We start from the raw sequence: 12,524 nt of genomic DNA, 5'->3' as shown, positions 1-12,524 counted from the left end.
ATTGCCTTGGTTGTAAGGACTGAAGATGAAGGGAGCTGGGGTTGTTCAGCCTGGAGAAAAGGAGACTCAGAGGTGACCTTATCACTCTCTTCAGCTTCCTGAAGGGTGACTGTGGTGAGCTGGAGGTCGGTCTCTTTCTCCAGGCAACAACAAACAGAACAAGAGGACACAGTCTCAAGCTGCACCAAGGGAGATACAGGCTGGAATTAAGGAGGAAGTTTTTCACAGAAAGAGTGGTCAAATACTGGAATCATCTCCCCAGGGAGGTGGTGGAGTCACCATCCCTCGATGTATTTAAAAAAAGACTGGATGTGGCACTTGGTGCCATGCTCTAGTTGAGGTGTTAGAACATGGGTTGGACTCGATGATCTTAAAGGTCTCTTCCAACCTAGAAATTCTGAGATTCTGTGACAAAAACTAATACATACATACATACATACTGATAAAACTAGCCACAGGTTTTTCAAAGCTTTTGATTCTTGTTTGAAAACAGATTATTTACTGAGGATGTGGAAACCCAATGGATGGATGATGTTTGTGGATATGGGTAGAGACAAAATCTTTGTCTGATGGACAATATAGTTTTTTACAGAATTAAAAAAGTCTTAGCAGGCAAGGCAAATTGTAAGCTCTAACTTCATTTTGTGTACCTTTCAGGATGCTCAAAAGAGTACACTGATGGATATGGAAATAGCTGATTATGAAAGGCTAGTAAAAGAACTTAATCAGAAGATTACTGATAAAGACAACAGAATAGAAGATCTTGAGCAAGAAACAGGGATTCAGAAACAGAAACAAGAGACCCTACAGGAAGAAATAAGTGAGTAAACTATAAACAGAAGAGTCACTATGGTATAGCTAGCAGTGGTAAAAGATACAGTTCAGAAACAACTTCTCAAGTCAGCAAGTGAGGGTAAGCTTTGCAGGAATACTAAACAGTTGTATTAGGAAAGCAATTTTCTCTTAGAGGAACCTTTACTAGGTTACCAATCACTTCATCCAGTGTTCAGCACTTATGAGCCAATTTACCTGCCTGTCATACTGTGTTTATTACCTGATAAAGTTATGAATAAGTTCTAAATATTGATGACTGACAAGGGTTTCATTCAGATATACCACACTTATAAAACTTTACTGATTACCATGTGAAAATTCCATTTCTTCCTATGCTCAAATGTAAAAACATTTCACTTATTTTAAGGTCTTTGTGATAACTTAGGAACAGTTCACTAAAGTTAGTGTAAGTTACTTGTTCACAGCTCTTAAGAAATCTGTTGGAATTTTTAAAAATATTTTCCAGCATTTTTAAGGAAATATAAGAGAGGAAGTTTCCTTTGCATATAATTGTTTTTTGCTGCCTTAGAGTCACTTCAGACAACTATGCAACAGGATGAGGAAAGAAATGCCAAGATAAAACAACTCCTGGTGAAAACCAAAAAAGAACTGGCTGATTCAAAACAAGCTGTAAGTCCATATGCTAATGGCTGTATTCTATTTTTAAACTAGATTTTTAAAAACAGCTGGTAGCTGAATTTTTAGGTTACTGAGGTTTGGAGGGGTTTTTTTTTAATCTCCGGGTAATTTTATCTTGCAGGAAAATGACCACCTAATGTTGCAGGCATCATTGAAAGGGGAACTGGAAGCCAGCCAACAGCAAGTGGAAGCTTATAAGGCAAGAAACTTCACTTTTTGTTAGTATCTGTTTTCTCATTTAAGTAGTGAGGGTGTGATTTGTACTGGGCACACGGAATATAGGCTGAAGAATAAAGAGGTGCTGTTTTTACTTTTAGGTTACTGGTTCTTTTTCATAAATGAGTTTTGTCTGTTTGCTGCTTTCCCCAAATATTATTTCCTGTGATTTTCATTAAGTAGATTTACCTTGTCTTTTTCCTCTTTCCCTTTCCACCAAAGGAGAGGACTGTGGAGTTTAAGGCTTGTAACTGGAATATATTTTTTAACATTTCTTTAAAAATGGAAGTTTCTCAGTTTAAAAACAGAAGAGCACAACATTGTCAGCAAAAATCTTAAGTGTTGTCCATCTGTATACAGAATAGAAATGGATTAGAATGTAATGAAAGAAGCAGACAAGGGAGAGAGGTTGGCTTTTTTAAATGCTTCCACCCCAGCATTGTAATTATATCTTCAATTCTCTCTTTAAACAGCATCACTTTTTAAAAATTATTATGTGGTAACCCATGTCTATTTTTTTATTCTATTTTTATTGGATTTTAATTTTGTATTCACCAGTGCAGGAATTACTGTAGTAGAGTCCTAGGTTCTCAGTGGCATATTGCCTTGGAGAAGTAAGAAAAGTTTTCATGATAGTGAAATTTTCAACTGACTTTTTCAGATTCAAGTGGCTGTACTGACATCAGAAAAGCATAAAGTTCAGGAGCAACTGCGAACATCTTCGGAGCAGCACCAGCGTACGATGAGTGCTTGCCAGCAAAAAATTGCAACCCTTCAAGAAGAGTGCAGAGCAGCCCAGGTATTCCAGTGGAAGAAGTAATCTTAGAGGCTTAAGAAGGGAGGTTACCTGCACTCTGCTTCTTCAAAAATATTCTGCAGATTTTTCACTCTTCTCTTTTTGTCTGCCAAGAATTGCAAATTATCCCAGTATTGAGTGGTGGTATGAAGGACAGGCCAGACTGTCCTGGTTGATGTGTATCACTTGGGTTGGAACATCTGGACTTGCATACTGCTATTTACAGTAGGGAAAAACTTGTGGTAGTGGGGACCTGGAGTTTATTTAAGATGCTCAGAAGGTGTACACTCAGGAAAAAGAAGAGTCTTTAAAGAAAAGAGCACAAATGAAAAAAAAGAATATATCTTGCTTTATATAAAACCAATTAACACAGATGCCACTTTAAAAAAAAAAAAGCTGTGAAAAATATATTTGCAAGCACCTTTTAATATGCTGAAGTATGAGCAGCTTCTTAATTGGCAGCTGAACTACATGGAAAGCTGACACTGTTGCTGAAATTTATTATTGTTTCTGGGATTTTTTTGCTCATATAACCCTGTTTGATGGTCCTGGAATGCAGTGTTTGCATTGGAGACAAACAGATTCAAAGTACAGTAGGACTCTTGTGTTCAAACCACCTTTATGGGGATTATTGTACTACTCTATGGCCACTGTTGTATGGTAGGTGCATCCTGCAGGTAAACAACAGCTGAATGCAGCCTCTCAAAAGAACTTCTCCATTTTAAAAAGCTGAACTGAAATGGACAAACTTTGTGATTGTTGCTATAGGAGGTTTGCCTTTGTTGTGCTGGTACACATGGATCATGGTTTTACAAATGTATTCTTCATACCTGGGTGTTTACAATACCTGTCTATGGTGGTTGCTCTGTGATACTGTGAAATCAGCAAGATTGTAGATCTTCCATATTGGCATGGCTAGAACCTCTTGGAGGATTAGCTTTCCTATTTAGATGCCCTACATATGGAAAATAGATATTATTACAAGGCTATTAGCAAAGGAAAATCCCTCTAAAGGAAATGTGGACACCAAAGCAGTAGAAAACAGAAATCATGCTGACATTGAAGACTGTGTACCTGAGGACTTCGGAATATTCATACAGTTTGACAGGAAGAAAAGCAAAGGATTAATGTAAAGAAAATGGCTACAAAATGTACAGACTCTGAAAATCTGGACCAGTGGCTAATCAGAGTCAGTTCTGTAGAATTTCAGTCACCAGTTCAGCTGAAGGGACAGTTTCCAAAATCCTCTTCTTGGAGATGAGAACATTTTAGTTACCTGTAAATGAGAGTGACTAATAATCCATGAACTTGTCCTAAGATCCAAGAAAGAAAACCTGTGTCAGTGCTGTTTTGGTATTTTTTAAGAGGAGTATGCAACATCAGTACTGGAAGAGTGGCAGTAATCTTTGCTGTATAGTGTACAGTCAAGGATGAAGCTACTGTGATGTGAGGCAGCTTTCTGTATATCCACAGAACTCAGGCAACAGCTGAATTTAGAAGAAAAGACAGACCAAACACAATTACAGTCAAATAGAATATTATATCTGGTGCTGTGTAATATCACTGCAAGACTGATTTAACTCCTCAGAATTATGCATAACTTTATGGCACGTTAGAATTTTTGTCACCCTTGTAGTATTGGAGAGAAACAGAATTATACCTCTTGTATTTTCTGTCACCTTTGCTTTCATTTAAAGCTGTTCACAGATCCCCTGGCTTATGAATCTCTCAGTTGAATGCAGTTTTTGAATTTTCAAGTATTCTTCCTTTTCTTTAATACTGGTATGTTGAAAATCTGGGTCTCAAGTTTCACATTATATGATACTCAGTTAAAATCTAAAGAAACATCATTATAGTCACTGTTTTAATAACCTGTTTTGAAGAAGGAAATGCGGCTGGTGGTTTTAATTTTTTTCAGTGTAAGATGCATTTCATTATAGAGAAGTAAGGGAGCAATAGTCAATAGTATAACTTACAGCTTTGTTTTCTGTGTGATTTTCTGTGTGATAGGCTGAACAAGCATCTGTTACATCTGAATTTGAGAGCTATAAAGTCCGTGTTCATAATGTTCTAAAACAGCAAAAGAATAAATCTACTGCTCGGACAGAATTGGAAGGAGCCAAACAAGAAAGGTAAAACTAATATTTGTACTTGATCTGTAATCTGACTGTGGCGCTGCCTGGCTGAACAGAAGAAATATTATCAGTTCCTGCTGTTGTGGTGCTATATTAGTTTCTAATAGCTGGATTTGTCTTTTTAACCGTTATTTTTGTGTAGATCACCTGTTATTACAGTTGGAGGGAGAAGTAAGGTCTTAGGAAGTTTTTTATGAGTTCTGCTCCCATGAGCAGAAATTAGCCTGCACATTCTGTGTAGACTTGACATGCCGTTTTCTCTGATGTGAAGTTGCCAAGCGCCGTTTGCAACAAAGAGGAAAAGAGCAGATTGGTTCAGTTCAGCTGAGCTCACTTTGAACTTTTTCAGGAGTGAGTGGTTAAGCGTTAGTAAAGCTCTGGATGCCAATTCAGTCATCAGTTACTGCATCTTTTTGAAATTCTGTATATTGTATCATTCAAGGAAAGACTTGGAAGGAAAGAATTACACTTCCAAAAGTTCCCTGAAAATCCTTTAAGTACAGTCATAAGCCAAGTAAATTCATATTCACTTCAGAAAATGTCTAACTCACTGCAGAAGTCAATCAGTTTGTGCAAGTTATTTTTATTAGTCATCGATGGCTGCCCTTGGTGACAGACTGGGTGTTTATGTGTGAAATGCCAGGGTTCGTTTCTGACGCAGACCCTCAGTCGGTGCCGGCAACTGCAGCTAAACATCCACCAGAGGGCGACTGGTGCCTTGTTGGAGGACTCGGATTTAGGGCTCGTTTAGGGTTTTTGAAACATTCTTGCTTTTGAAGCAGCCAAACTGTAAGAGCTGCATTTCTTTGACTCTCTTATTTGCAGAACTTAAAGAAGTTCTGGTATTGATAATTTTTTTGTGAGAGAGAACCATCTTGGAAACAAATTGGATAAGCAATAAACAGATGACAAACGGTTCCCAAAGAAATTATTTACAAGTATCAACTCTAAGGATTGGTGAGATGAGATAATGGAGGTGTCTGCATATATAAACACAGAAATCAGTAAAAAAAGAATGCTTAAGAAAACTTAAGATTTTTTTCTTCCTGATATTTCTGATTTTGAATTGTTTCTGACCAGTGAGTTTATCTGTTATGGACTTGATGTTGCTTTCCAGTAATTTGCTCAAAATCTACTCCAACCATTTGTCCCCTGTATTTGGTCTTATTGAACTGATGTGCGTTTACTAAACAAATGAAAAAAAGCCTTACCACTTTTAAGAAGAAATTTTTTCTCCCATTTGATTCCCATGTATTATTTTCATTCTGTCTTGTCCCTCCTTGAAGCAGAAAGTGCTATCAGTCATGCTTCCTACCCTAATAGTTGCATTCCCAGCAGTTCAGATGGGATATGACAAACTTATTTGTATCTATGTTGAAACAAGATCTGATTGTTTCTGCTGTAGCCACATTCTGAAATTATTTTGGTCTTAGTGCTGTGTTGATTTATTAATAAATGTGCAAATTGGATGAGCTGTCCAAAATGTTGTGGATATCATATAAGTTCTGAAATAATTTAATTATTTTAAATGTGTGTTGTGTATTCCTTTTTCTTTCATGTGTAGGGAACAGTTGGAAATGGTGATAGATCAACTTAAAGTTAAGCTGCAAGATGCTCAGCATAATTCACAGATGAATGCATCTGAACTCCAGGCATTGCAGTCTGAACACGACACCCTGCTGGAAAGACACAATAAGATGCTGCAAGAGACTGTTGCAAAAGAAGCAGAACTCCGTGAAAAGTATGGTCTGCTGATGAAAAGATAGAGATATTTTATTTTGTTTGAATTTTGAGATCTTAACATGTAGAAGCCTATAACTGTACTTCACAAAAAATAGGCATGTTGGTGAGAAAGTTAAGTGAATTTCGAAAGGGTTGTTTGCTATTTTTCACAAGCCATCAGAAGCTTCCACAATGACAATGAAATAGTAGCTGATAGGGGAATTTGAGATTTCTGCAAACCTACCTCTTAACTATCAGACCTAAAAATTAACATTTTTTAAGCATACTGACTTTTTTTTAAGTCTAATGCCCAGCACCACATTTGTGTTGTACCACTCTACTAAATTTTATGGATGCTTCCTATTTAAAAAAATAAGGTAATTATATGGAAAGCAAACAAGTTCACTGACAAAATACTCAGTTCTTGTCCCCCAAGCCCCTTTCTTACAGAAAGTACTGTACTTTAAGTTTATGCTCACCAGAGACTTAATTTGCCTAATTTTTCTTTCAAAATGAATGGAATCTGTTTAATCTGTATCACTGCTTGTAAGATCGCTTGAGCTCCACAAAAGGAGTCTATCATTATCTTTTCTTCTCCATTTAGGGTACAGAGATTGTCACATAAGATATTAGTTAGAAATTACTGATTGATATTAGGAAGTGTTGACTTGTCACTGTCTTTGTACTGTTTTATCTGTTCCTGATAGCTACTTAGTGATTCACTGTAGTCAACCAAATTATGTTCTGCATTTTTCTGGAAACAACCCATTCCACAATAGCTTCTCTTTATACCTAAACACTGCTCTGGCTCTGTTTAAGTCTGTATGTTTATAAGAGTAAGTCCTGGGCTTAGTTTTCCCATAAATGCGTTTGTTTAATTGCTTGTGACTTTATTTATTATATTAGAATATATCATGTCTGTATTGTATATTATTATTTATTTAATATATTTACTTGCTTGTGACAATTTTGGTGTGCTTCTGGAGTACCTCCAAACCAAGTACAACTGATAAGTTACTGACATTTTTCTTGCTAACAGCTACACTCCTCTGCACTGAAAGTTGAGGTTTAAAAAAAATAAACTTACCTTCTTAGAAACCTGTGTTTTTAGAAGTCCCAAGTAAGTGCTTGGTAAATAAATGTTATAAGGAAGTGGAGTATAAGTGATGTGCCCTGTATGATACTATAAACAGTCATGATACAGTTTTAAAATTTAAGAATGTTTAGACCACAGTGTCTCTTAAGCCTTTCATTATTTCCCAAAGATGTCTGAATTTTTGTTCTGAAATAGAAGTCAAGTTTATATAGCAGAGTGCATTCATATAATAAGTAATGTGTAGCTTTTTCAGTTTCAGATTTTCCCTGTAAAAAGAGGACTTTAAATGAAAAAAAAGTTGCACACATAGTCGTTCTAAGAAAATCATACACATGAAAATTGAAAACTGCCTCAAACTGTAAAAATTTTGAGATGTAAAACTTACAGTGTTTTACTGCTTGTGTCTTACTGTTTGTGCATGCACTGTTTCCAGACTCTGCACAATACAGTCTGAGAACATGGTCATCAAAACAGAGCACGCGCAGGCGTTGGGTCAGCTGACAGCCCAGAATGAAGCTCTCCGGAACAACTTCAGAGATCAGGTCAGGAACCTGCAAGAAGAGCACAGGAAGACAGTGGAGACACTTCAGCAGCAACTCTCCAGAGTAGAAGCTCAGCTCTTCCAACTCAAGAGTGAACCAAGCACTAGAGGTAACTTCCAGGCAGAATACCAGGTTTTCATGGATTAGTTAACAATTTGTGTACCTCAGTCTAAAACTAAAATGTGCTTACAGTGTTTGCTTCTGTAAAATCACCAGCAACTTTGTCTAGGAAATCTGCAGCATGCTGTATCTGTCCACAGATACCAAGTCAAGAATACATCTTTGTTATTATTTACTGTTGCTTCAGAATCCTAAGATCCTTGAATACATCCAGAGGAGGGTAACAAAGATGGTGGAAGGGCAGGAAGGACTGTCCTATGAAGAGCAGCTGAGGATTCTGGGTTGGTCTAGTTTGGAGGAAAGCAGGCTGAGGCCAACCTCATGGCTGTCTTACAGATTCCTGAGTGGGGGAAGTGAGGAGGGAAGTGCTGAGCTCTTCTCCCTGGTATTCAATGATAGGACATGTGTGATTGGTTCAGAGCTGCCATGGAGAGGGTCAGACTGGACATTAGGAAGCATTTTCTTACTGAGAGCATGGTCATCCTTTGGAACAGGTTTCCCATTGATTGATTTGATTGATGCCTGAAACAGAAGCATTTTGACAATGTCCTTGATAATGTTTAAACTTTTGACACGGTCAGGCAGTTGGACTAGACACTTGTTGTAGGTCACTTCCAACTGGAACTATTCTGTTCTAGAATCTGCACTACTGATACCTGTTCTGCAGTATCAGACAGATGGAGGAAAACTACTTTGAAAATATTTGGTGTTCTTGTCATGTTTCAGGTTTTGGAGCGTGCTGGACATCTGCCTCAAGTATGAAGTGTAAAGCTAAAGAAAAGTGTTTTGGAAGCTGTTTTAAGAATTTTATTTGTATACATGCTCTTTATTATACTTGCTATTTGATCCTTCTTCCAATTTAAGATTTTACTATCTTCAATCTCAAGTGCTATTTTCGTATCTGTATAGTCACTAATCAGGATGTAGTTGGACTTTTGCCAAGCAGCAGTAGCAGTTTAAGAAGTTGCTCTGTTATTACTGAAGTAGAAGGGTCATGCACACAGTAATAAAACAGAAGAATTTACACTTCCCACAGGACTGGTTGAAACAAAAGCAAATTGTTTTCCATTAAAGATATTTGTTACTATTACAGTAACTAAAACACATCTTCAGGCAGATGTGCTTGAAGGTTTCACAGTCACTGAAATAAAAATTGCCAGTCAAGTTTGGGTTTAGAACCAGACTTTGATTGGAATGGCAATTCAGAGGTGAAAGGCTGTATTTTACTATCATAAATGTTATGTGCATAGTTGGCTTTTTCTTTTGGATTCACCTTCCCAGGCATTTTGAAGACTATTTTATGTACCACTCTCAGTCCCTGACAGTCACACCTAGGAAATAGCCATCCCAGTTTCATTCTGATATGAACATCAGTAAGTATCTTTCAGGTCCAGCTGTTTCAAATCCGGCAACAAAGAACTTGAGAGAGCGGCGGAACACTGACCTTCCTGTGCTCGATGTGCACACTGTGGCTAGGGAAGAGGGAGAAGGTATGGAAACAACAGACACAGAATCTGTGTCCTCAGCCAGCACCTATGTTCAGTCCTTGGAGCAACTGCTGAACTCACCAGAAGCAAAGCCAGGTAGGTAGGACATGGCTGTCAGAAGTGCTTGCCTACAGAGGTTGCAGAAGTTTGTGCCCTCAAAGTATTTTAGAACATTGTGTTTTCATACTTTTAGGGGAAAGACACAAGTCTAGTCAGGTGCTACTGCATTTACATTGTCCTGAACTTTTGTAGTTTTGTCATTGATTAAGGACTTATAGTAGGATATTTCTACAGGTTTTAGTGATTTAAAGATGAGCTTTTAAAGGGAAAATACTGGGTGAGCAAGTCAGTGAATAGTTACAGAAATTTTCGTATTCTGGATAAGTCTCTACTACTGATAAGTCTCTAGTACTGATTTAATCATGTTAGTGAAGGGATAAAATTTCTGTTTATCTTAATGAGGCTTGTTAGAACAGTACATTATTCATAAGGTTTTTTTTTCCTAGGCAAGTGAAATCCAGCATGAAAAAGAATGTTTTAGGAGTCCCCAAAAACCAGAAAAATTTATGCTAGCATATAATCCTGTTTTAAATGTCTACTGAACACTTCATGGATAAATGTTGAAAATCTCCATTTATGGGTAGGAAACAAGGAATAAGTTAAAACCAGGTATCTTGAGGTACTCTAGCACTATTTTGCCAACCCTCCTCTAATATATAAACAGAAATAGATCAGAAAATAAGCATGCATCAGCAGCATTGATGCCTGTTAAGTCTGCACTCTGCATGAATTCTGTTCATAAGAAACTACAATAATCAAGTTCTGATGTTAAGTTAGTATGAAGTAGATGCAAGTGCTTTTTCCTTCTCTTAGTTTTCTTTTCCAATTAATTGCAGAACCATCTCAGTGGCAAGCAGATCTCAGCAAGGATGAACTGATTCAGAAACTAAACACAACAACTAAGAGTGCTGATCACTTGAATGAATTACTTCGTGAATCAGAAGCAACCAATGCAATCCTAATGGAACAAATAAAGGTAAGCAGACACACAAAAGATGTGAGGACAACTCTAATTTCCATGGTCTGTTTCTTAGACCAAATATCTTTCAGAAAATCCCAGTCTATAAAATTTAGTGATGTATAACTTAATTTGGGAGGGGCTTTTATTCAACAGGTCTAACTAGTGCTTCTAGAGTATACTTCAGTTTTTTGGGGTTTTTTCCACCACAGTTTCTAGTTGACTGAGGGGAAGGGGGAGAGGAGTGTAGTAGTAAAAGTTTCTACAAAAACCTTATTGAGTTGGGAAGTTTAATGTTTAGTAAAGGGTCTGTACTATTTTCACTTAGATAAAAGCAGAAATTCCCAAGTAAAGCATTGTCTGGTTTCTGTTCCTGTAGCCTCTTTTAGTTGTCTTAAGTTAAAAGAAGACACACGAACTAATGTATGAATGAGCTTTCTGAAGACATTTCTATATGTACTACGCTTTCTTTTGTAATATGCTTTTAAATTAATATCATCAGATTTCTGAGTTATTTAACTGTTCCACTGTTACTACTATTTTATCACTGATATTGTATTTCTGTACTGCACAAATTTTATCCAAAAAGGATAAAATACCCAAAAAGGATATTTTTAGTCAATAAGTTATTTCTTACAACATTATCACATATTTTATTTTCACTGAATTTTTGTCCTGAATATGTTGCTAAACATGCATTATTCTTTTCAAAGCAAGCTACACAATTAATTTTTTAGCTCTTCAAAAGACCTTTGTTCAATTACTCATTAAGTGAGGCAAGCAGTATTACTTTCTTTTCCTCATCTGCAGCTTCTTAAGAATGAAATAAGAAGATTGGAAAGAAATCAAGAGAGAGAAAAGTCTGTGGCTAATCTAGAGTACTTGAAGAATGTTCTATTGCAGTTCATATTTCTGAAATCAGGAAGTGAGAAGGAACGGCTGCTCCCAGTTATAGACACCATGTTGCAGCTCAGCCCTGAAGAGAAGGGGAAGTTGGTTGCAATTGCCCAAGGTAGGTGGTGTTCAAAATATTGTCAAAAAAAAGAGGAGAAGTGAAAAGGGAAAGGGATAGTTCTGTGCTGTCCGTTGTATAGACCTTCGAAAAAAACCCAAAACTTAGTATCATCATGCCAATGAACTAGTCATAAAACCATTTTCTTTGTCAGGAAGTTAGTATTCAGTTTTCAATAAACAGAACAAATACCATAAAATTGACATAAAATATAATTTCTTCTGAAACATTCACATTTTAGGAAGACAATGGTAAGTTGAAAATTTTAATGTGTTCATGTTTTAAGTAGAGTTTAAAAAAAATTGTCAAAATAGAGGTTTATATAATTGAATTTTTTTCTTTGCAGATGTTCTAAACAGATAACTAAAATGGTCCTCTCAAGGCAGTACTGCAGATCTAATATTAGTTTCAATATAATACATTTAAAAATATCTTAAAATATGCTCTTCATTGAAGAAATAAAGGAACTAGGGAAGGACATAAATAGAGTTAGGCATTTTCAAGAAATAAACACTGGATTTCTGTGTACAGTAGTGTTCTGTTTCTGCTTCAAATACTTTTATCAGCATTTTTTCTCTTAAATGCTCTTTAAGGTATTGTTTGTCTCTTCTCAATGACATTAACTGTAGCTTCTTGTACTTCATTAGCAAATGATGTATACTTTATCTTAGAATTAATATAAATAGTAAGCAACACATGTACATATCAGAACTTAAAACTCGTGAACAAAATCACATTAAAAAGGGAAGTGTTCAAGTATTGCATTCCATGATAGGCTGCATTTGGGAAAATAAGATGTAACTTAAGTTAAAAGCATGTTGATGTTGTTCTGGCCCTCTGATGAAGACTGATTGGATTTTTCTGGAGAATGGTGATAAATTACCTTTTTCAGACACTCTTAAGTACC

The 12,524-nt window shown here is 36.5% G+C and overlaps 1 protein-coding gene across 1 annotated transcript in view; it reads left to right on the top strand.

The window, feature by feature from the left end:
• The window catches only part of GCC2 (GRIP and coiled-coil domain containing 2), a 31,545-nt gene that overhangs the window by 15,191 nt on the left and 3,830 nt on the right, over window positions 1-12,524 (top strand). Inside the window, 10 exon segments of the mRNA XM_036404180.2 lie at window positions 658-820; window positions 1,364-1,464; window positions 1,595-1,672; window positions 2,351-2,488; window positions 4,496-4,617; window positions 6,185-6,361; window positions 7,872-8,089; window positions 9,489-9,683; window positions 10,484-10,623; window positions 11,416-11,617. Of these exon segments, the coding sequence (XP_036260073.2) occupies window positions 658-820; window positions 1,364-1,464; window positions 1,595-1,672; window positions 2,351-2,488; window positions 4,496-4,617; window positions 6,185-6,361; window positions 7,872-8,089; window positions 9,489-9,683; window positions 10,484-10,623; window positions 11,416-11,617 (1,534 nt within the window).

The sequence above is a fragment of the Molothrus ater genome, chromosome 2 (genome assembly GCF_012460135.2).
Source record: "Molothrus ater isolate BHLD 08-10-18 breed brown headed cowbird chromosome 2, BPBGC_Mater_1.1, whole genome shotgun sequence".
Lineage (NCBI taxonomy): Eukaryota > Metazoa > Chordata > Aves > Passeriformes > Icteridae > Molothrus > Molothrus ater.
Note: the sequence above shows the minus strand (reverse complement) of the source record. Positions and strands in the feature narration are given on the sequence as shown.